Source organism: Aythya ferina, assembly GCF_964211825.1.
Source record: "Aythya ferina genome assembly, chromosome: 7".
Classification (NCBI taxonomy): Eukaryota; Metazoa; Chordata; class Aves; order Anseriformes; family Anatidae; genus Aythya; species Aythya ferina.
Window position 1 is genome coordinate 18,393,476 of NC_140302.1, and position 25,616 is coordinate 18,419,091.

The 25,616-nt window shown below is 42.8% G+C and overlaps 1 protein-coding gene across 1 annotated transcript in view; it reads right to left on the reverse strand.

Moving 5' to 3' along the window:
- Window positions 1-1,722: 1,722 nt before the first annotated feature.
- The window catches only part of ALOX5 (arachidonate 5-lipoxygenase), a 30,121-nt gene continuing 6,227 nt past the window's right edge, over window positions 1,723-25,616 (reverse strand). Inside the window, exons 2-14 of the mRNA XM_084525940.1 lie at window positions 24,084-24,282; window positions 22,190-22,271; window positions 20,269-20,391; window positions 18,187-18,293; window positions 14,847-15,019; window positions 13,938-14,084; window positions 13,637-13,840; window positions 13,333-13,419; window positions 12,763-12,941; window positions 8,813-8,934; window positions 6,416-6,516; window positions 4,307-4,477; window positions 1,723-3,036 (exon numbers count right to left, since the gene is read on the reverse strand). Of these exons, the coding sequence (XP_084382066.1) occupies window positions 2,857-3,036; window positions 4,307-4,477; window positions 6,416-6,516; window positions 8,813-8,934; window positions 12,763-12,941; window positions 13,333-13,419; window positions 13,637-13,840; window positions 13,938-14,084; window positions 14,847-15,019; window positions 18,187-18,293; window positions 20,269-20,391; window positions 22,190-22,271; window positions 24,084-24,282 (1,875 nt within the window). The 3' untranslated portion in view covers window positions 1,723-2,856. The remainder of the gene's footprint in view (window positions 3,037-4,306; window positions 4,478-6,415; window positions 6,517-8,812; window positions 8,935-12,762; window positions 12,942-13,332; window positions 13,420-13,636; window positions 13,841-13,937; window positions 14,085-14,846; window positions 15,020-18,186; window positions 18,294-20,268; window positions 20,392-22,189; window positions 22,272-24,083; window positions 24,283-25,616) is intronic.

Sequence of the window (25,616 nt, forward strand, 5' to 3'; positions counted from 1 at the left end):
AAGCATCCCCTGTTGAATTTGAAAAGAAAAATCCTTCAGGGAAACACAAAGACCTGTGTTATGCTGAGATCAGTCTAAGCAATCATAAATACATCTTCTAGCCATAAAAACCCATGACTCAATTAACCTCCAAACTTACCAGCCCCGTTTCTGCAGTATTTATGCTTGTTTATAGTACAAATAAAACAAACCAAGCACTTTGAGCTGCTGTTGTAGCATGTGCAATTATTTCCTAAGGTACCACTTAGCTGCTACTGTGGCTGGAAAGGTCAACTGCTGATTACAAGTTACTGTTCATGAACAGGTCTTTTGGGGACTATTCCATGCTCTGCCCTGTGTGCAACAGAGCAAATAATTCCGAGTCCCCAGCCTTGAACATGTTGTCTGCCCTCTAGAACCAAACTGTAAGTGTAAGCAGGGATCAGGCACTCCCCTTGGGCAGAGGAACGTGACAGAGCAATGGCAACCTGACTGGGCTGGTGACTGGGAGAGGCCTCTCTCATGCAACACAGAAGAAAGCTCTAGAAATTAACTGAAGTCTCACTCTGCCTAAGGGGGAAAGCTTCCAACAACACTTTGGCATCCCTTTCTCACTAGCATTAATCATGTTTTACAGCTGGAGCATAGTCTTCTGTGACCAAATGCCAATAGGAAGGGCAGAGACAACTGAACCTCCCAACTTTCTGTCAGGACATTTGCAGAGGACGTCTCCCAGTCAACTGAGAGTCACGACAATTGGAAAAGACAGCAAGGAAGCTCAAGCTGAAAAGTCGGGTTAAATTTGTTTGCTTGGGCCAGCAAAAACAGCCATCCAGCCAAGACACATACCATTGACTTTCAAATACTGTTAGATACTACTGTTCAACATGCATCATTCCTTGTCTATCTCACATTGAGTGCATGACCCACACCCATCTGAAGAGTGAGCACTTTTTTTTTTTTTTACACTTATAACTTCCTCCCCTCTTTCCACAACCTCAGCTGCAGTTGAATCAGGCTGCTAATATCAACCTTCAAAGTTTTACAATCAATTCCCCATGCTTCCCATCAGCTGTACTTGTGTCCCCCAGGTCCACAGGCTGGAATGCAAGGGAACAGATACAAGAGAACAGCCATCAGCCTCTCTTCCCATATTTTTCCTAGACAGGTGCTTGACCATACAGATCATTATCATATAAAAGCTGAGGCAAGAGGACATTCACTTTACACAGGTAAAGAACATATGTAAGGGCTAGTAAGTTGGATATATTGCATCAGTTTGTTGTGAAATTCAGGGGTGTTTTTTTTTGTTGTTGTTGTTGGTTGTGTGGGTTTTTTTTGGCTCGCATGTTATGTTCTCTGATCCCCAGGTACTATTTCAACGTCACTAAGCAATTGCATGCCTTGGTGTCTGCAGTCATCACTTCTTACGTGTTGTGGTAAAAGGAATATGTACTTCCTCAAGAAAAGGAAGTGGTCTCACCTTCCACATTTTTGCTGTAACTCTTCAGCTGGTGGGAGAAAAAGGGAATCAGACTACTGTACAGAGTCTAAAATCAGCTGTGAAACAGAAAGGAAATTCACTTCAGTAATACCCTTTTCTGAAACTCACATGAAAGACAGAAATAACTGCATTTCTTGAAGTGCTGAAGCTTCATTTTTCTACACAGTACATTGTGCATATTCCTGAAAGATTTTCAAAACATACAGCATTAGAAATTGAGCTAAGAAGTAAAAGCTAGATTTTCTTGTTCAGTTTTGTTTTATTAGCATATGAAGCTTTCTTATTTATTGAAAAAACACACTGCAGGCTTACAACACCACTACAATGAATAATTTCTTTGAAAAATATATGAAATAAAAAATGACTTTCTCAGGTGAAATAGATAATGATTACTTGGACAAATCCAAGGATTCCTCTTACAAACTGTCACTTAAACCTTCTCCATATTTTGTATACATGTAGCCTTTTTTTCCCCACAAAACAAAAGGAACTATCCACAAAACCCAGCTGCCTCAGCAACAAAACAGAAATTGAGCATAAGCACTGTTAAGTCTTTACTTGTTACTGTGCTAAGCAAAATATTTGTCCATATGTATCAATGACAGTAAACTCTGCTGGCAGAGGCTGAAACAAACCTTGCTAGTTTTATGTAGAAAATACATACGTCCATACAGGTAAAAAGTTTTCATCTCCTATGTATCAGGTTTTATAATTTCACATGAACTCAGTAAGGAAGTGATAAAAAACCCCTCAGCTATGTTATCAAAATGTCCTGCTTCTACCTTCATCTTGATGGAAGCATTCAAAGTTGTAGTGAAAATATTTAACATTTGCCTTTTAATCGGATTAAAAAATGATATATAAACTTTGAAGTTTATGATATTATGTAACCAGTGTCATCTATTAAAAATAGGATGGATTTTTAAAACATGACTTGCTTATTGCTCCTGATACTATTTTCCTTGAGTAAGACGAGTGACATGAGGAATATGAAGACACTCATCTTCATTCAGTTTTTACTGTTACTGTTCAATTCTCACATGTAACGTGGTGGTGCTCAGCTTGAAAGCAACAATTTCTGTGATTTCATTGTTTTGACTGGAAAATGGAAAACTAACAGAAACATGTTTCTAAACAGTACAAAAATCCTGGAAAAATAAGCTTGTAATAAATTTGACCTAAGGAGCTGCCAACTCGCTTTTCAGTAAGGTCAGTCATAATTGTTTTGAAACCCAAAATAGACTATGGATCAGCTCCGATGGAGAGGGTATGTTATATTACCCATTTCTAAAAGGTCACTGTGAGAAAGAAGCATATGTAACAGGAAAGCATACATTAGCTTTACACTCCTCTGAGCTCTCCTGGGTATCTGCTCAAACAGCAACACTGTTGGGAATGCGGTCTGGGGAAAGGTAATAGTAAGGGAGCTTTTTGCTCTTGTTGCGCTCGGTGATGGTGCTGACAATCTCATCCAGATTCTTGCGGAATTTTGCCATGGCCTCTTTCACCGGCTTCTCCACAAAGTGTTCATCTGGGTACATGCCTAGAAACAGCTAATTGGAAAACACCAAGAAATCATGCTTTGAGATTTAAAACAAAACAAAAAAGCAAAATACTGTTCTGTCTTAATGTTACCTCACCCAGTAGAACACACACCCCGAGCTTCAGGAACGCTACTGTTAGGTACAATCACTATTAACCTAGCCTACAGTAGCACTGACAGTGAAAGGTGCTGTCCTGTTCTCCCTCCCACCCTGGTTGCTGCTTCTCATCCTTGCATGTCTCCGTCTACAATGCTGGTACAGGTGATTATTTGGAACCATCTCCACCTGCAAGGAACTGATCCACTCAAAAAATCAGCACTTTTATTTTTTTTTAAGGTTAGTGGTCAGCCAGACCAGATTCCCAAGCCAGATCCCTGCAGAGCCACTCAAACATTTGTGCTGCTAAAGGAAGGAGCAGCATGGGAGGGGAATGAGCAGCCAGGGATGAGAAAAGAGGACGACTGCTTCTTTGAGTGACAGTGAAAGTTACTTCTGACTTAAAACTGTCCTTTGAAGTTCAGTCGTACAGTTGCTTTGGTCAGTTTGGATTCTAAGGGTGAGATGATAGGTAACTATTTCCCATAAGACTACCCATACTACTGGACTCGATGACCTTGAGGTCTCTTCCAACCTAGAAAATTCTGTGATTCTGTGTGATTCTCAGCTGAGATCTGCTTTATCCTTAGAAACTTCAAATCAAGTACCCTCTCGCCTGTATCTTCCATTTAAGGACTTCAAAACAAGACATCCAGATACAGCCCTTGGGTGAGACAACCTACCATCATTTTACATGAGGGAAATGTCTATAGACCACGCCTACAAAGCTTCCTATAGTGTTGTTTTTTTTTTTGCAGTCCACACCAGCCAGACATAAGCCACAGCTCTACTGCACATGGCACTGGGGCAGATTTTCCAAATGGACAGGACACAAAGGGACAAAGAGTGCCACAGCTTCTCTACCAGCTCTACTGGGGCAAGGACTGAAGAAAACTGTTGTGCCCCAGCAACTCTCTTCCTCCCACACCAGCATCCTTACTCGGTAACCCCATGCCCGAGTTCAGAAACTTTCATCTTGGCTGAAACACAGCTTCAGAATAAAAACGACTTCTTGCTCAGAGCTGGCTTGTATCTGTCAGAACAAGGGCAAACCCACACATCTCCTCATGCTGAATTCAAACACAGAGCCAGGAGCAGCATTACAGTCTCATGCAGACACAGGGTCTTGCCATGGTCCCTGGGGTCTCACCTACATCCACCAGGAGAAGGGAAGTTGACTTACTTCATTGTCCTGGAATTGGCTCAAGGCCCAGACAGCTCCAAGATGCCAACAAGAACGTCCCCTGTCTGGCAGGCTCTCCACTATCTGCTCGATGGTGACTGTTCCCTTTTGTGTCGGAGGAGGGCAGCGCATTGTTGGTGGGGCGTTGGGAATCCAGGAACACCAGTCATACTGCACAAGGCAAGAAAGCACATTGAAAAGCTACAGTGGCTGGTTGCCATTTAGGAACATTACACAGAAAATTTTAAGTCTTAGCCCTGGAGATTTTGTTTCTGTAATATGAGCCCCTCAAGAAAGAGAAGATACTCAGTATTGTGGTAAAACAAGCCTGCAGTTTTTATTGTGTTTTGAGGAGATTTTTTTTTTTCCTCCAGTCATAATGCATCATTCTTAGATCCCCAGATTTGCTGATAATCTTTGTTACTGGGGTTGTGACTCCAGTACCACATCTCTGAGCTTACATGCGCACTTCGTGCTGGGGCACTGTCAAACCAGGGCTCTGGTTTCCCGACAGGCACCCACTCAGAGTGAGACATGGCCACAAGCCAGCATTTCCTTGCCAGGCTACTGGGGAAAGGTGGTTGGAGAAGCAGCTGATGGTGAATATGGCATATGGGTATGCTGAGCACCAGACTGGGAACTCAGTCTCACTCCTGGGCTGCTCCAATGTTGTGGAATGGTGGTGCTTCATTTTATTTTGCCTGAGATATGACCCTGAGTTTTGCTGCCATCTGAGATGCTGCAGTTACCTTCACCCCTTCTTTTCCAAGTAGTTTTTCATTATTTTCATACATATTCCCTGCCATGCCTGATGCTAAGTCCCATTTCAGCTGGGTGCCATGCTTACACTGTTCTCAGTCTGTTTCCACACTGCACAGCCATCTCCTCAGACCTCTCTCCCTGCCATTTTTTCCTATGGCTGAAGACCCTTTTGCTGACAAGCTGAATAACCTCTGCATGCCAAACTCCCCCTCTCAGTCTCTGAAGAGAGGATCGCATGTAACAGTGGATTTGAAGCAAACAGTTGCAGAGATCCCCAGTCACTGTTGTGGCACAAGAACAGCGTGGGTTCATTTAACACCTGGCTCTAGACCTGCTCCAGGGGCTTCTGAGCTGTAGGGGAGGACAGGAGGGTCAGCATTGGAGAGTGATGTGGGGTATGTTTGGGAAAAAGGGTCTTCTTGCTTATCTGTGAAGTTATCTGTGCCTGAAGCCAGAATATGTACCAAAGAAAGCTCTGTGCAAAAGAGATTGACAAAGAGATTTGCTTCTGGCTGTGAAGTCTGTTTTCCAAAATGCTTTGATGCTAGGAGAAACAGCATTTGAAAAGCAGACTGCCACTATAATTTCAGGGTGGATATGTGTCAGTGAAGGGATAACACAGACTATCAGCATATGACATGTTAAACATCACAGAGAAATTGCCAGTTGGATCACAAACATGAGAAATGAGCAGCAATGCCCTATCCGTGCACTGGGAATATTAAGCATGTAGCTGCTTTTAAAAACCTGACCATAAACTATCAAAAAAAGCCAAGATCCTCAGGGATATAAGGATATACTGCTTACAACAGCTACTCATGGTAGTCACCCATGCACACCCTCATGGAAAACGCAAAGCAAAGCCACTTAGTTTAACTCTTTGCATTTTGTTGCATCTTGAGCCACAGACTACCAGCACACAGTTCAGGTGATGTCTGGAAGGTATGGGGCTGTGATAGCGAGATTATGCACCTCAACCCTTCAGCATTTCTGAAATGGGTCTTAGCAACCTGTTTAAATGCTTTAAAAACAAACAAACAAACAACAACAAAAAACCTGGTCCCCATAATAAAATTTAAATATAAAATAATATAGAAATTATAGCCCCCAAACTTGAGCTTTGGTACCTACTTAAGACTCAGAATGTCTTTCTCAAAATAATTACAAAAGCCTCCAAAACAATTGTTTCCACAACCTTCACAGGGATATGCAGATGGCCCTGCAGTTATTTTGGCCAGAAAGAACTATGTAAAGCTGTTTATCTACTAACAATAACTTCTCATACCTTGCCCCAGTAGATGCATCTCCCAGACCAGAAGGAAGAACAGTCTTCCCAGAAATTCCTACCTGTCCAAAATTCACAGCTGCATGCTGGGCTGATGTGGTGAATATTATCACTGTGAGATATTCTGCTAGCTTCTCTCGTGTCTTGATCATCTTAGGAAACCCTGAATGACAGAGAAGAAGTAACTGAAGTAACCCAGCCGTGAAACAATCCAGTTACACAGTAGCAATCAGCAAGTCAAAGAAATGAGTTAGAGGACCACGCAACTGTCACTGAAAAGCAGGGCATTCTCTTTCTGACTCTGCTATGGTTCTGCCATGCGTTCTATCAGGAGTTATTCAACATGTCTGCATCCTGGCTGTGCAGCCATAAAAACAGAGTGATCCTACCTTACCCCATTCAGGTTTTTGAGGCATCACTACTCCTTGTAAGTATGGGGCATTCCTTAACAGAAAGGCAAAGCGCAATTTTACCTTTAGAATATATGGTATTCCCTGTTCTCTCACCCTACCTACCCTGCAGCAAGGAACCCAGAGAGTCCACAGGGCAGGGGCCTCAGGTGCTCCCTTTTTCTTCCATCTGCAATGCAAGCAGGGAAAGTTCATGCCAAGGAGCAACTCTGTGTGTGCTTGTGTTTGTAAAGGTCCGAGGCTCAGCTACCAAGCGTTCTGTAAGAACGAGTGCAGGGAGAGCTTATTTGCTGAAAAGGGAAGTGAGGAAATGAGAACTTCTGAAACAGAAACAGCAGAATGAGGAACAGAAATAATTGCATCAAGCTGTCTTTGAGAGAAGAATAATGAAACAGCTATACAAAAAGGAAGAAAGGAATAGTCGGGTACAAGGGAAATATTTTGTCATCAAAGCACACCCAAGCCTGCGTCTCTCCTATCCTCATTACATCATGGTCCTGTGTTCCTCCCCCTGTCGCTGTCCCAGCCCAGCATGACCACAGGCCCCAGGATACCTAGAGAGCTGACAGCATCCTGGGGTGAGCTGCCTCTGCCCAGCCTGCCTGTGCCTGCTGCTGCCACATCTCCACCATGAACCAGATGCAGATGTGAACTCAACCTGACAGGGGCAAGAGGACATGATAACTCTGGCCAGCCACCAAACCCAAAGAGGAGAGGATATACCATTGCTTCTTGCACCCTCCTATCCTCAGCACACTGTGCTTTTCTTTCAAAGGGGCTCAGCATGCTCCCAGTCAGAGCAGTGCTCCCTGGGCACAAGTGGAGACTGGAAAGGGAGTCTAGGGTGCAACAGCACCCCCCATTTATGCCTGTTCTCTTCTTTACAAACCCAGACAGGTCATCCTGCTGTCTCTGACCCAACCCTTCAGGTGGCAGCAGTGCAGACAGGTGATGTTGCAGGCCTGGAAATTTTCCTACCTATAGTGGCAGTCCTGCTGCCAGTGGTGCTTGTACTGCCCCACTCCAGCTGTAGCCCTGGACATACTTGCTACTTGTCCCCTGTCCAGATGCTAAGGTCAAGCATAAAGTTCCCACTTGCGGGCTATTTTTAAACCCTAAGAGACAGCTGGAGAAATTAAAATGATAATAACTAGGTATCATTCAATCCTGTGCTTGTCCAGGCATGTAGGCTCCAGGAGGTTGTTAAAATGAGTGGGAACATCACAGTTTTGCCTGGAGTTCTCACATATAAACGTATGTGCATGTAATGCCAAAGCAATATGACACAGATCACCAGCCAAAAGGTGTTTCCAGATTTAAGTCAGTCAGGACAGTACAAAGAATCCCCACCCACATGCATTAGCTCCTGAAAATCCTCTTGGACAAAATATGTGGGTGGAAGAAAATAACATGTTTAGGAAAAGGCTGGAGAGTATTAACTTATGTGGAAGAACAGGGCCATATTAGAGGTGAGAGCTCCTACAGTCAAGTAACGGTTTGCAAGAAATGAGAGGCAGCAAGAGGAGACAGCAAAAGAAAACACCTCTAACGAATTATGACAATTATTGCCTTCTCTTGCAGGGAAAAGAATAGCTTGACCACAACTAGTAAGCTAAACAAATGCGAAGTGCAGCATGACAGTTCTGGGGAGGTTCTTACTTGTTATTTGATGCAAGCTTTGTAGGGCAGGATTCAAGGGGGTATCATTGCTCCTCGGGATTTCTATCACAATCTGTCTGGTGGTGCCAACAACACATAACGACAGCCCCTCCCCTGACAAGCTTACAGCCTCAACAGAGAAGATCAAAGGTCCAATCCCCCATGTAATGAGAGATTACATGTGTTGCCCAAGCTTATGGTGAGAATCTGTGGAAGAGGAATGAGTAGTTTCCTGAGGGAGGGAAGGAGGACCTGATCCAGGGTCTCGCCCATAAAACTGCGAGTCTTTGGGCCAAAGGAGAGGCTCTCCAACAGTTCAAGATGTGCTGTGCAAACAGCCTTGCTGTCACTAGTGACCTGACAAGCTGTAGACCTGGCCAGGTACATTACCTGCAGCCTTCACGCCCCTCATCCCGTACATATAAATGTCCTTGACGAAGGCCTGGAGTTCCACATCCTCACACACCACCTCGTCGGTCTCATAGTAGATGTGAATCACATCCTCTGCAAAACTGCGGATAGAGGAACAAATGAACAAGACGAAACGAAAAGCGGAAAGAAAGCCTGCCACTCCCGAAGGCCTTCTGCTGAGCTTGCAGAGAGGATGGACACTGCATGAAGAAGGGAGGGAAGAGCAGGACTCAACATGCTCCCAAAAGCAGTGGGAGTGCAGTCATTTCTAATTGCAGCATCACTCCTGCTCCACCAAAAAGGCTCTAGATCACACTCTGTACCCTGACCAGTTCCAGTGCTTCTCTGTGCTCCTTACTCTCTTACTTGAGCTTTGCTCCTGCCCAAACCTCTTCCTCATGTCCATATCCTTCACTTAGCACAGACTTCTGTGCATCCTACTTGTATATGTGGCTCTTGCACTGCAAGCAAGGGTTCCCAAGCTGTGATAGGGGCACTGTCCCCTCTATGGGGGACACTCCAAAGCTGCTCCTGAATATCGTTCAGACAGCCTATCTCCTCCTACCACATGTACTTTTCACAAAACTCAGGTGGTACGCTCTAAAGTGGAGGTGGCCCAGGATATTACTGCTAGGGACAAAACAGGGGCTAGAGCTTCTTCCCATGCCCACAGCAGACACCTCCTTGCTGTTCAGTCCCTCTTGTCATAATCCCTCCTTCTATACAGCCTGCCCACGCTAACTCACCTCTGGGAGAAAAGCTCTGAAAACACTAAGATAACAGAAACGGTTCTGGAAGCAGTGAAAACAGAAAAGCCCGATTTCCTGCAGATGTGCATCTCATGATTACATGCGCTGTGCTGAGAAATTCTGTTAGCTCTGCAGGTACCTATAATCTCTTTCTAAATATTTTGACAACAACTCATAGGGTGAAACATTTGACTGCAGAAGCTCACTGATGAGATTAAGAACTGTTATCCAACCCAGACTTCTCTTCTAATAAGCTATCAATTTATAGCTATTTGGAGACCTTCACAAATCTGTATGTGGTTTCTGTTAGCCAACCAAATCAAAAATTGTTGTGGAGGCAGACAGACAACTGCACAAACAGAAAGGATTTTAGTAATTTTTGCTTCCATTGGAAACCAAATAAAAAGAAAAATCCTGCAACATACAGAGATAAAGCTGCCCTGCCTGACCTCTGCCTCCATCACCTGGCACCTGTGCCAAATGCATACAGAAGGTAATCCTTGTCTTATGCAGCAGCAACACTTTAGCCCCCCTTCCATGCAAACACAAATTAGGATATGAAGTGTAGATAAGGTCTTTGGGAAGGAATATTTTTTGCCAAGATCTGCAGTTAGATCAGAAAATAAAAAAAGCTGACTATCAGAGGTTTAAAAATTTGCTGTGTGACCCTCAGTGTTTCTAGAGGGACACACTTAGCAGTTTTCTTAAGGCTAAACCACCTACCTCCTATGAAGCGATGGTGGAGACAGAAGTTATTTCATCAAAAGAGTAGAGACTGACACCCCTTCAGAGTGTCTTCACACACCCTAAAGGGCACTGCTCACACAGATTTGTGGTGACCAGATGCATTACTGTTGATTCAGGGGTCTGGACATCATGTGCTCTAAAGAGCACATCATTTATAAACCAAATACTTATGAAGAATCTCTCAATCACATCTGAGGCAGAGTAATACCTTCCTCCAGCTAAATTAACACATACAAGCAATCAAACTAAATTGAGTTAAGCACTGTCTGGTATTTGAAAAGGCATCATATCTCAGTTAGCACTAGAAAACACAGGAAAGAGAAGAGTGGCAGGAACAAACACACACAGGCAGGGAAACTCCATCAAGAAAACAACCACAGAAAAGTTATAATTTCCTTTTCTCTCAAATGGGCACTTAACAATTGCAGGAAATATCGCAAGATAACACCTTGCCAAGACACAGAAAAAGCATATGAGGCAAAGATATAACCACTCTACTTCATGTACACAAATGATCTGATTTTTACTGAACATGCTTTTCAAAGGCCACAGGATCAGAAACAGCTGTATACTTAGCAAGCAACATACATGGTGCAAAACTACATTGCTTGTTAAATGAAATGCCATTGGAGAATAACTTTTTTTTTAAAAAAGTATTCCATTCTGATTTAGGATTTCAGTTCCAAAAGGGAGCTATGTTTGCATGGCAGCCTTGCAGGACCTCTCCAGATTCAGAATTGTTGCCCTTCCTGGCAAAACCTGGGTCTTGCAATTTTAAGGCATTTTAAGAAAGTTGTTCAAATTGGTTAATGGATAGTTTACTGGATTTCAAAACACAACTCTCTCACGCAAGCCACACTTACACTTCTGCTTCCAGAAGAACCCTGATAAGCTCATGTGGGTAGCTCAGACAGACCACTGGGTTTTCTCCTGGCTCATGCATAGCTAAAAAAAAAACTAGTTAAATTCCCTTTGCAAGGCAAAGCTCCAACTCACTAAACCCTGTTAAATCCTATAGAATTCCTATTTCAGGGCTTCTGAAATACAGAATGCAAGAAAACAGGGCTGAAAAGAGCAGGAATAAGAAGTCTTTCAAGAGTGTGTGTTTCATTATATATTTTTTCTTCGGATGAGATGCAAGCTACAGATATGGCTGTCAGACTCCAGCCCAGTACAAGCTCAAAACTAGGCAGAAGACAAACAGTACTTTGCAGGTAAGGGACTGTTTGTCAGTTGCTCAGCTGTCCCTCACAAAAGTAAACCTGAGAGAAGCAGAAAACACTGAATAGGAAACCCAGCAGGAGCTGTGAACTCGTAAGTGTTTTTCGAGATGGGTTCACAACACCCCATGTGATGTCATTTATTCCCTGCCTTGGGCAGGATCATCTTTACCTATACCACTCCTCCAAGTTCTTTATTTAAAATGGTATTGGAAGCCCCCACATTTGAGGGCCTCACAGGCTCTTCAGATGAGCTCTTCCAGTGCTCCTCTCTATCAAACAGTTATTTGTCCGAAGTCTAGCAAACATCATCTTTGTTGTAATTTTAGCCTTTAATTTCTTTTCCACTACAGACAAAGGGAAAAATTCTTTCTAGAAACATTTAACAACTTCTGAATAGCCCTCCCTCAATCTTCTCTCCTCTAGACGTAAACAATGCTAACTCTGAATTTCTCATTTTTCCCCTCCGGACTCTGTACCATCAGCCCCAAACTTTCCAAAACCACACTGTTCACTTTGTGGTTTGGGTCTTGTTGCTGCCACGCCACTGCTACTGTTTGACATACTGCTGGTTTTGCCTCTCCACTTCCTCAGGGGACGGATGTCTGTCTGTGAGGGAAGGCACACTGTGTTCACAGGTCCTCCCAGCTCTGCTATGGCAGGATTGAGTCCACACACTCTTTTCCAACCTCACACAGTTCCTGATGACCTAATCCAGTGCAGAGTGGTGGTACCAGCATGTCACTCAAGAACAGAACAGGGAGGAATGTTGACAGCCTTTGGCCTGTGAGGTTGTATGTGAGCAGTGGCGATGTGGGCACTGATGTGTTAACGATTCTGGGGGGACGCATGAAAGGACAAACTGGTGTTTCCTAGCAAAGGTCTATACCTGAGGAAGCAAAATCTGAAGGGAAGAACCACCACAGACAAGTTACAATTCACATGTACAGCAGACACATCAGATGCTGGGCATTACACATCTATTCCAAAGAAAACATTCAAACCAAATGCACCAGAGAGGAGTGCGAGGCAGCAGCTAGTATAACCTACTGATCCCCTGTTGCACCTTTACTGCCCAGTGCAGGCATTACCAAGACATGCCGGTGCCATGCTCACAAGGCTGTGATGAAGAGCAAAGTGTGCAGCGAGAAAACAGAGTTGCCCCTGTGGGACAGTGACTTTATTGGCTCTTTCCAGAACCACAGTCTCTTACCTCTTTATAGCCTCCCAGACTTTAATGCCATCATCCCGATAATAGTAGTAGGGGATATCCTCTTTGCTGTCCATCCCTTTAGCTTTGATCTCATCAGGGAAGCAGAGTGAGCTGTAAGTCAGATCCTTCATTGCTTTCTGAACCATTTGTACATGTCCTCCTCCACCTGTAGCATTTGCCTGCAGGAAGAATGGCAAGACATGAACATAGATAATATTTTCTTCATGTTGAGGTTGGCTTTCCAAACCCCCAGGAGATGGCAGTCAACATTGGTGAATCTGTTTTTACCAGCAGAAAAGCACATTTCCACACACAAAAAGCACCAAACTGCAGAGGTCCAGGATTGGACATTCAGATTTCACACAGTTCTGAACTGGTGACTTTGAGGTGAAAGATACCATCTTTAGCACAACAGGAAATGAATTCACCACCTCTGTGTCTCAAATGATGCTGGTTATGTTTCCCTTTTAGTAGAAAGGTCAAGAAACAACGTGGTATGAGATGGGTAAGGAGTTAAAACACATTGGGAACCATGAAGAATAATGAAAATATGCAAAGGGCATTACTTACCTTGTCAAAAAGGCCACATTCACAAATAAGCTGTTCTCGGGCTTTGGTATTGATGGCTATTGTGAACCGCATGTGTGGCACCAAGAGCTGTAAAATGGGATGAACAATGAAAGAAAGCAAATTCTCTGACTGAACTTAACAGCAACCATGTATAGAGTTTGATGTCCTGGATGACAGGAGCTAGCTGTATGCTGCCTTGCAAGGCAGCTAGTTGAACCATCTCAACCAGGATTTAACTTTTGGTTTGTTAAAGATAATGTGAAAACCTCCCCGACCTCCACATATCCCTCATGCAAGAACCAACCTTGAAGAGGGGATGCACAGCAGGCAGCTGCCGGAACATAGCTATGCTGAACACCTCTGAGACTAAATGTGTCCGTAACAGATGGGTCACTGTCTGGTGGATGTGGAAATCCGACGAGCGAACCCAAATTTTGGCCAGCAGCCAGTCATATGTGGCATCTGAGGGAAGGAATATGGGATTTTCTGGCCCAGGCTTTTGACCAAGCTGAAAGACATGAAAAGAATACAAAACCTCAGTCATTCACATTTAAGATGAGACAATAAGAAATGTGCTCCTTTAAAGACCCTGACAGCAACCCCACCTGGATTGCAATGGGTACAATTTTATTCTCCAGATTCTTGTACAGCAAACAGATGGGTGCAGCCAAGTACTGTATTGTGCATGGGTCTGTTTTATTGGCGTCCACACCATCCAGTAGTTCATAGTCCACAATGAAAATGTTTCCTTGCTGGAAAACAAAAAAAAAAAAGCCTGATGTGTTTTAACAGATGTGGGCAAGAGGAAAGAACACAGCAGAGTGTTCCTGGTGGGAAGGACAGAAAAAGGGCAGGGCAGCAGCTGGAAGGCAGATGACAAAGAAAAAGGAAAAAGACAGCACACAGGGAAGATAAGAAAGAAAAGCAGAAAGGCACATGCAGCAAGGCTCAGAACAAAAGTTGGGAAGTCTTGGCCAGAGACTGGCTTATGCCCTGCAGTTACGAGTGGCTGCAGGCCCACCCTTGCTCATGGTGGCCCAAGGGTGATGTTTGCCACTGGCAAAGCAAGCACCTTTACACAGACTACCTGACCTGTATCTGCTGAGCCTGACAACAAGCCTTTCAGCAAGGAGTGGCTATGTATTTGGCATTCACGCGGGGACACTAAGGTGCAAACAAGTTTCGTGCTGCTTCATCCCCCATACTTACCGTACAGGCAAAAGGAAGGCACCATCCCTGCCAACCCTTCTTCAGAAGATTAGTTCAGCTCTGCAGGTGACAGAGGTTAAGATTATTCTAGGGAAGGGTAGGACGTTTTGTCCTTCTGAAGCTCCCTAACCTTTTAGCCTTTTAGACAAAGCCCCTGAAAAGGGCTCTTCACCTCCTGGTGACACCTCTGCAATCTGGCCTGCAGACGAAGAGAGGAGATGTAGCTGAAAGCAGCTAAAACAGGATTGGGATGTTAGAGAACATGAGAAGGAGCAGATAGAGTCCAACTTCACTTGGAGCCTCACCTTTACTTCCTCCTCCAGGGTCAGGTTCCTCTCCAGACTGCATTCTACCATATCCATAGTCACTGGCAACTTCTTGGGTATCTCTGTGCATCTCCGGATCAGCACAGGATTGCAGCCATTCAGGAACTGGTAGCCAAACATAAAATCTTCCTTCCAGTGCTGCATCACATATTCTAAAGGAAAATGAGTCTGCAGCTTCAGTATCAGTGCATTTTGAATTTCTGCCTTCCTCTCCACCTTTTGTTATACTCCACTGCAACTTTGACTAAAGAAAGTTGCAAGAAAGGAATTCCCAAAGTAGATTTTTTTTTTAAAATCACTTAAACAGACAACGCAATCTTTGCTTTTCTCTTTGAGAAGAACAGAATTGATAATAACTTGTTTCTCCATACACAGCAGCTATGAAGAGTAAAATATTCCATTCCAAGGAAAAATACTCTCTCCATCTGCAGACCACCTTCTCGGGTCTTCCACAGCATTTTTAAACCTCACTCTTCAAATTCTCAGGGTACAGACAAATAAGCCTCAAAATAACGGCACTGGCAGGGGAAGGGAAATATTCAACATGGGAAGGGAAAGAACAGCAGCAAATGGAGCAGTTCACTTGCCTGGAGCTGGGTGAGGGCTTCCTGGGGGGAAGGGTTTTGGCTGTGGGCTTTTCATTGGCTGTTTTAATGTGTGTTTTGTGTTTTGTTTTTTTCCCCGTTTATTTTTCAATTGTTAATATAAACCTAGATTAACAACTCTTCTGAATAAAATGGTAGCTTTAGGTACTCCATCTTCTTACTATTACATAATGCAGTATTACTACATGTTTCCAAACTTGCAGTTCTCAGTCTCCTAGTATTATATTGCCACTTCAGCCTACAACTTCAAAGCCAGAAAAAACATGATTAACATAAAAAATTCCATCAGTATCTTCAAGGGAAAAACAAAAGACTTAACCAAGTAACATTTCCCACTATGGTCTATTATAAAAAAAAAAAATAATAATAATTCCAAAAAAATTTTCAGAAAAAAAAAAAAAAAAATCAGAAAACCTTTTTCTGAACTCAATTTGTTTTTCCAGGAAAGGTGAAAGGATGAAAAAGAGGTCTGGAGGAATGCAGTGATGATTAAAAAAATTTTTTTTTTTTTTTTTTTTCTAACAGAGGAAGAAAAATTGAGTTTACTTAAAGTTTATATTTACATCATCTCTGTCAACTGCACAGTGGGTTTGGAGCTGTATCTGAAGTCTATAGGGAGTAAAAAATGACTAATCTCCTTGGACAGAAACTGCATGACTAAAAAACGTCTTGAACCTGTTTCTGGCCGTGTATGGCTTGCAAATAATGAGATTTGGTTACATTAATATAATTGAGACTGATTCTTAAAAATTTAAAACTGGCAGAATTGGAGTATTCCTCAGGGACATGGAAATATTATCAATTAAATTAAATATAAATTATATCTAAGCCTTGTGTTAGAAGTACTTTAGAAAGCAATCTTATTAAACGTAACAAATTCCTGTAATTAGCTTTTAATAGCTCTGGACTCCTTGTGTGCTTTATTTTATACCTGAAACTGTAGAAATTCCTCCTATTTTTCTTAACTGGTCCTTAGCCAGCCTGAAGAGAGGAAATACTTCAGAGGAGGAGGGAAAAGTATATTCTTTTGCAGAGTCAGAACAGGCCACTTACATGCACTTGAGGAGCCACACAGGAACTACTGAATAGTATCTGTTTACCTATTATATCCAGTAACACAGTAAAATAAAACCAAGTGATATAACCGCCAGCCATAGTATCAGGTTGGGTTTGGCTCACAAATCAAAGGCATCCCAGCCCTGCTTTACAGAAGTGACACCATCTGCCCATTCTGTCTGCAATACTTTTACTCAGCTTTCAAATAACTGCTAAGATTTCATACTGAGAAGGATTAAAGAAAAGAAGAATTTTCTCTTTGTATCTGAATACTACATCAGTGGAAGATTTAGCAGTACCAAAGATACTCCAGAAACCAAATAAGCATGAATACAAAAGTGAAACTCAGGCTCTTACAGTTTTGTTTTTTTCTAGTAAGAAGATGCCAGCATGAAATGGTAAATGCAGTGCCACATTTAATGCAGTATGCACCAGTAATTCTGACACATTTTTTAAAAGAGGTAACATTTGGGGTAGATGCCACAAGCCTTTTTAAGCACTAACTTGCACTAATTTCCAGTAAGAATTATGGTTCCTCTGGTTGTGGTCTGATGTCCTATTTTGTCTGCAGCAGAACCAGGTAAAGAAGCTACAGCTCCGAGGTCATTCTCAGCTCTGCACAACCCATCCCCAGACCTGCTGGACTGATGGCGTGCATTTTCATGCTTAGAACAAGTTCCGTCAAAATGACCTGTTAGGAACAACTTACCACAAAAAGCATTTGAGTTGCACCTTATAACTGGTGCAGATGGCCCACGAGAACTGACAGAGGGGAGCTACAGCAGAACTGAGGCAGTGGTAACCTCCCCATGTCGGAAATGGCATGAGGAGCCAGGAGCTTTAGCAGAAGCATAACCAGGACCAGGCAAATGGCTGGGATGTTAGGTAACAGACTTTAATTTGAACTATGCAAGAGGCCAGAGGGCTAATCCTAGCACTAACTTTTACTGAAGAACATTTCCAAACAGAGCTCTTGGCAGATTTTTCATGTATTTAGGTGGCTGAAATGGGAGATATGTAAGCAAACTTTCAAAAAGGCCTTAATAGTTAATATGCTCTGAAAACCCCACTAAACTATCTTCAGGTTTAAATGCTAAATACATTTGAAAATTCGTTCAACGGGACTTGCACAGATCTGAAAAATAGGTTTCTAAAAGCCAGAAGAGACTATTTTATCTCCTTTTTTTTCCCCTGTTTCATTTATATATTTATATATCTACAATCATTTATATTCTCTCTGGTATAACTTAGGACAGAGAACATCACTGAGCAATCCCCAGCAGTTTTAGCTTGTACGACATCATAAATTAGAGAAGTTGTGGATGCCCCATCCCTGGAAGTGTTCAAGGCCAGGTTGGATTGGGCTTTGGGCAACCTGATCTAGTGGGAGGTGTCTCTGCCCGTGGTGGGGTGGGGCTTGAAACTGGATGACCTTTAAGGTCCCTTCCAACCCAAACAGCTCCATGATTCTACAGTAACTTCATCTTTTGGTCTTTCAGGCTGTTACTATGATCAGCAGTCTAACATTAGAGTCTGTTTACGATAAATAATGTGAGAACAGAAGTGTAGATCAGCCACTTCCATCCTAATCAGATATATTCTCGACAACAAATTAGTCATTTGATGACGCAAACACAAGCAAATGCTGGTAAACCCACCAGAGATTGTGTTGCTGATTCTCACAAAGATCTTCTCAAAATCCGCGAAGTCACTCCAGGAGGACTGGAACATGTGCATAAACCGGTTGATATAAAGATTCTCCATTCTAAAAACAAAATAAAGTCCTGAATAAATGCTACATAAATGCTAAACTTGTTGTTATTAAATAGAAAGAACTTATTTTGATTAGATGACAGTGGATATAGAATAAGGTTGACTTTCCACTAACACTTCAAATGTGCAAAGAAAAGCACATTCACTGCAAAGATTGGTAGGGAAGATAACAGAGCAAAGAAAGACCACAGCGTCACAGGAAATCCTCCCAAACAGAATTTGACGGATGAACAACTCCAGAAGCCTGGAGTTATAAACAGTACACTAAGACTGAGGAAACACTAAAATGAACTGCATTAGAAATGGCTGAAGAGGGCAAAAAACCTGGGTGAGGGTCTCTGCTTGCTGGTAGTATAGGTCATATAAGTACCTGAAGCCTTCAGAATTAGCCCCACCTACACATGATTAATACTCTGCAAATCTAAGGAATTATACACTGCCAACAGCATCTGAAGGTCCAACCCTGCAACAGACGAAGGAATCTCCCAGCTATATTTCTTTCTTTCTAAGTTCAGTTTTGCATGTCCCAAGAAACGGAATTTTCCCTCCTCTTTTCCACTACTCCCTATTCCCATATAACTCTCACAACTCTCACATTGTTCCTTAAGCTTGTACCCTTGTCCACTGTTCCACTGTGCCTGCCCTTGGGTTTTCAAACACACCTCAGGTGTCTTCCTTCCTACTGCATCCAACCTAAAGGAAGACCCCATGCCTTCACCTCAGTTGTGCAGATAGCTATCCTAAGCCCCCAGAGCACAACAGGGTAGCTAGATAGGAACTATCAAACTAATTCCCCAGAGCTTTTCAGTCTACCCAGCCAAAAACGTAAGTGTAGATTTTCAACCAAACGTGCCAGTCAAGAACATTGCTGTTCCTTGGGAAAATGTCTTTTGTGTAATACCAATTCTCCAGAATGGCTGGCTATCTACAATAAAGCTTCAGATTTCTATTTCACAGTTATGTGCCCTTACAGCCAAAGACAAAAACAACAACAAAAGTCCCCGCACTCTGTTAAATGTTTTGCAAGTTTTACTTGGCTGTGAGTCAGGATCTCTGACAATATGTTGCAGACTGGTAGGGAAGGAGGCTAGATGGGCTGTTAAGCTCCCTACTTCTCTTATTGACCTATGCTTGACGTCAAAGCCCCCATCTGATGTCCTGGGAGGCACATCTTTCCAAAACACGGCAGGACCAGCACATTATCAGAATCACAGATGTAGAAATTGTAGGTGATCTTAGAGCAGCCTGGTCTCACCACAGGCTACCTCACCATTTGATACAGCATGATGCAGCTTGGCCTTGGGAGACAGCTCCAAAGTAGACTCAGAGGCCAAAGGGCTCCTATTTTCCTCATTAACCCTGTATTATTTCAAAGAGTTCAGTGGGATTTTTCAGGCTCATCCAACAGTCTGGACTCCATTTTCAATGACATGAGACGTGCAAGTGGGTGGGTCGTGACTATTGCCACAGGCAGAACACACTCCCATGTGGCTAACCACACCTATCATCACCTAAGTGAGGAGCTGCTGCGAACAGTTTTTCTTCAGCCGGGTGTCACGGGTACCCTGATACCATCTTTTGGTATCTGACTGAAAGGCCTAATTTTCCCAAATAGCCAGAGGAGAGAATATCTTCAGTGGGTGACACTGATCACTAAGTTAGATGCCTAAGGTAGAACATGACAATGACTCTTCTTCCTGTGCATTTCATCAGAGCCTTTCCTCCCCATCTACACCCAAAACTGTCTAGCAAGAATGCAGAGGCATAGGCAGTTCCAAGAGTGAAAAGCCTAAAAAATTGATTTAAAACAAGACAATTTTTCCTTCATTTTTTTTTCTCCTATTTTATTTGACTGCAGGTCCAGCTGGGAGAAAAGAAAGCAATTTTGAGATTCAATGAAACATAGAAGGTGAACACATCCTTATCCTGCACTAAAAAAGTTTTTGCAAAATTCCACAGATACTTACGCTTTAGAGTAGTTCAGGACGAAGTCAATTCCTTTCTCATTGTCAAACTGGATGTCACGGGGCAGTTCACTGTGAGAATGGGCATCAATGCTCAGTGGAAAGCCAGGATGCCACTCCTTCCAGCTGAGAAAACAAGAGAGATTGGATTAACTACATAACCTTACCAGCATGAGAGCTGTATCATTCATTCACCTGCACTGCTTCTGTGACTCAGCTATAAAGAAAAATTGCAGCAGACTCATCTGGGACAAAAATAGTGACTTACGCTACATTAATACCCACCAGTAACCTACAGAAACCTGACGTACAATAGAAGGCATCTACTTGGCCACCTACTTTCACAAAACCCAAAGTATCTTATTATCTGTGATATTTCCAAACACCTGTCACATTTGGTTGAAAATATCAGTAGCTACAAATTTATTCGGAGGGGATGGGGCAGAAAGAAAGACAGCTGTGTAATGCACACTGTTTGATCACATTAGCCTCACGAAATACAGCCTAACAGTGTGAAATGAATAACCTGAGATTTCGAGTAAGCAGTGATGTGTTAAGGTTTTGTTAATTGTATTTGTATAGTGGAAAGACACAGGAAGACAGACACAGAAACACACAGGGGTTGTAACTGACTTGTACCACAAGTCTCTGCTGACCAAAGGCATGCTCAGACAGCTACCTCCATAAGATAAAAATGGTGCTTTACCCAACTGGCACTGCAGAAATCACTAAGCAGGAATATTATCTGCCCTAAATTTGCCAAAAATACTGTGAAATTACTAGCATCTAACATACTCAGACATGTATTTAGTTTCCTCCAAAAGGCAACTCTACCAGAGATACACACAGTCTTGCCTCAGCTCCTCAGAAAAGCCTCACCTTCATGGCACTCATTTTTGGCAATGTAGGATCTTGCACTGTGCTCCATTTTTACTTCAAAAGAAAGCAGGGCAATTTGTAAAGAAGGTTTTGATGATATTTCCAAACCTCCTTCTGCACACAGACTGCATTGGGCACTGTCAGTTAATGCACATGAACTGCAAATCGCTATTTTCCTGGAATTAAAAGTGGTTTTGCCTTCCTTTTTGCATACATAAATAACATTTTGTGCCACCCATCTTTTTGATCTAGCTTTTCCTCTGCTGTTTCCCATCATTTGTGTTCAAGATCTTTTCTTAGTCAAATGATATAAACAACACATATGCCAAACCTCAATCCAGCAATTCTGAATGGACCCAGTGTTATTCTCTACTGATAAGGAGGGGCAAGTGAGAGAAACTTTTGTTCTTTTAACAGAGAGTATGTTTCTACAGGAAGGAAACGCATGTCTTCTGGAATTGCCCACTGATAAAAGATAGCATTTTCTTGTTGTGACCTTCTCTTGATTAGGAAGGTCCATGACAGTACAGAGGTGGGTCATACAACTGTGTTTTGAAGGCACATTCCAGACCACTCAAACAGGGCCAGATCTTCCACTGCACCTTGTGCAAGAATCAATTAAAACTAACTTGCTAGAGCAGCCAAGGAAGTTCTGCTAAGAGATGACATGCTTAGATGATATTCCAAAACTGGAGTACAGCTTGCAAAATGCAAATTAAATCTGACTTTGACCATTCTTGAAAGAACAACTGCAGGTCAGAGGCTGTACACATGTAGAGACTGTACCATTGAATTCCAGCTTAAATCTTCCAGACAGGCTTATCTGGGATTCAAGTATCTCGTAACCCCACTTGCAGCAGCATGGCCGTCATTTACATGAATTCCATCTAATGTAAAAAAAGCATAAATGGCCAACATGCAAACTTTTTTTTTTTTTTTTTTTTTACCCAGCAATTCAACATTTAGAGGAATATGATGATCTTCCAACCCCTGACACCTGATGAGAAGAGGCCCTGGACTTTCTGGGGAGCTATGAGAGACTCACCGATACATTTTTTGACGGTTCTCGAGCTCTTTACGTCTGTGCTGCTTGAGAATCTGGGTCTTATCATCCCGAGGGAGCTTTGCTGTGAACCAGGGAAAAAAGACAGGGTTATGAGGTTTCTCTATTCCCATGCAGGTCTTGAGGAGGACAGCAATGTTTCCAAACCTTCAAACTTTTGACCTATACCTTTACAAAGTTTCTATAAATGCTCACATGATCCAATTGAGTACCTCAAGTAGAAATGCAGGTCCCTACACAGTCTGTGGAAGGAGATAAGCTCCTAACTTGGTGCCTCCAAGAGGCAGGAAATTTGGATAAGCTAGGAACATCTGTCTTAACTCTATATAAAACCTGGATTCCTAACATAGACACTTGCTGCACTTATCTGGTGTTAAATGGTCTGAATAGGATCATGGGAATTAATTTCATATTTCAGCATGTAAGGGTGTTTTCACTGATCAAAGAAATCACAACCACATTATTCTAGCAAATCTTCTAAGTTAAAAAACAACACTGGGAAACATGTCCTACCCTCTCTCCTTACACTGTACTCTCCTTGACCAGCTTGGGGCAATGAGCACATTTTTGTGCTATGAAAACAGAAAGAAAAACAGGGAGGCTTCGTTCCCTGACAGCTTGCTCTTCTGGCCACATATTCACTATAACACTAAATAACAGAGACTTCCTTAGTGATCAGGAGAAAGGGCAAGGTATATGGCTTGCTTTACATATGCAAATGAAAAGGCAGATAAAGCCCTAGGAGTTCCACGGAAATAGGTATTTGGGGTTGGACACTTCAGAGGTAATGTAATTGTTAACACATATGGCTAACAATTTCCAGCTGGTTGTGTTTAAGTTACAGGGTTTCACTTGATTTTGTCCTCTACCTCACCATACTCCAAATGCCATGAAAAGCTGCTTTTTATGGAAAGGTTGCAGTTGCTACAAATCAAACTATGAAGTATGGAAGTCCCCCCCGAAGAACAAAAATAAGGAAACTGACACATAGTTGTCATGACATGACAAAAGGCTTTAAACACAGTTTTTCAGCACGCAGCATGTCTGACCAGACAGCCAACAGATTAATGGGAAGACAAGCATTTATTTCAATCACTTCGTATATTGTCAGCTGTTTTCAGGCATTCATGCTGCAGCCTTCTACAGCAACAGATACTAGGAAAACACAGAGGGGAACAAGGAAACACCAGTGAAAAAAACCTGCCCCAACCCTGATCACAGTAAGTGGGTAATCGAAGACTGTTAAAACACAAATTTCAGGACCAGCAGGCTACTTTGAACACAGCACAGAAGTGCTGTAACACTTCTCTCAGTCGGTCTTTGCTACTTTCAGCAGCCATATCTATCTCACCCTGCTTTCTCCTGGACTTGATAACATGCAAAGAGAAGGAGTAAAAAGTGGAGCTGTTGTTTCCTGTCAGTCCTTGCACCTGCTGAACAACCTACTTTGGGATTTTATTTTACTCTCAGGAAAATGAGACAATTTCCAATCAATTAATCATGGGCCATTTAGGGGCTTACCATGAAACAAAGATGGGACATCAATTATACTAGCTCAAAAGGGCTACAGAGATGTGGAACAGACAAAAATTTGGCATTAGGGTCAGCCTTCAATTTCAAGACCAGCGTACTGAGCAAAGGAAAAAGCGCTCCCTTGCGCGTGTTTCCCAAAACATCCAACTCAACCGCCAGTGTCCAGCCTGACAAAGAAAGTGGTGCTTGTCAGCAGGGACTGCCCATTCCCTAGGATGCAGAAGGGTTCTGGCAATGGTTCTCCGCATGATAGAGAAGACTGGGAGGTACAGTGGGAAGAAGGAATGAGCAGTGGGAGAATTCTGGGAACTCCACAGAAAATCTGGTTTCTTAAGGTGCTCACCTCTTCCATCTCGAAGGACAATCTCTTTTTCATCTGTAATCCAACGGTAACATGGAAATTCCAGATAATCACCCAGTGGTGTTTTTACAGTGACATACTTAAGGTACCAATCATCTTGGTACCAATATTTTCGTTTCTCAATTTTTATTAGCTGAATTTCTCCAAGGTCTTCTTCCACTGTCACATCATAGGAGTCAACCTACAGAGCAGAAATACAGTCAATGGTCCACTGTATACACAGGGAGCACAACCAGCACTACACAAGCATACCTGGCCTTCCCAGTGGCCTGCTATGGCATGGGTACAACAGAACTTTCTCGCTTCCACTGGTTGAGAAAAGGAAGGGCCGTTATAGAATTGAAATGCAATAGAAAGATGGATAAAAGAACAAATAACATGCAGAGCACTCCAGAAAGAAAGAAACATTTCACATGCAAAGCAAAAATGGTATTACTCCTTCAACTGTTTGCAAGTCTGAGAAAACCCTACAGACCATGAAAGCATTTGCTACTACCCTAGCAAAAGCCAAAAGAGACATTGGTTGGGCAAGTCTATTCATACAACTGGACTGGAAGGATGATCATGAGACCAAGACATTGGACTAAGAATCAAAAGATTGGTGTGTATTATTCAGATGGGTTTCAGACTCAGGACAGCACCCAGATCACCTGAATTCCTTTTGCCTCTTGCTTCTTGTGGCTGGTCTGCTTCCATTCTCCATTTTAAAAATGAGGACAATGATGAATTTTCTGTCTGTATCACTCAGATTCACGAAGGAATATAAGCAGCTAACTGAAAGCAAGGTTCACAAGAACCCCATCTAGCTCTGTATGTACTTCAGGATCTTCAGGCACTCAGTCTTTCACAGAAAACAAGTCAGCATGTGGAAATGTGGCTTAGTTCCTTAGTTTAGAGTTAGCTCAAAGGCTCAACTCCCGCAATGAGTAGAGACCTCAGAGTGGCACAGTAGCTAGTTTGGTTAGTCCTTTCCCATACACAGGAGCTTTCCACTGAGTGGGTACCGAAGGCTTGGGCTGCGCACCCCTCCCCCTTCAGCTGTGTCCTCACCAGCTGCCTATGGGGACAGGACCCAGAAACCGTGGTTCTGTCTCTATAGGCCTTGCAAGGAAAGTCAAGACACCTTGCTCAGCCTTGCCAGAAAGTGTGTATTTGTGGCCATGTGCAATAGCAAACCTAAGCAGCCAAGTGCTCTAGCTACTGAGGTTCGATGAGTGGCTTCACTGAGGACCACCAAGAAGCAGTCACCCAGACAAAGCAAAATACCCACCAAGGTCAGGCACCAGTTTACTGTGAAAATCCTCTTTCCCACAATGCTACTTTCAGTGTTGCAGCATGACCAGGCCTGGGAGAAAGCTGGTTGTGAACGTGCTGCTCCCCTCAGCACTTCTTGCCCATGCTAAGCACCTACAACCCAGAGCAATGGCTGTGATGAATGAGGATTAAGCGCCTCACTAATTGGCCTAGTGTATTTAGGATGGTGAACTCTTATCCCAAAGACAGGTGCTTCAGTCC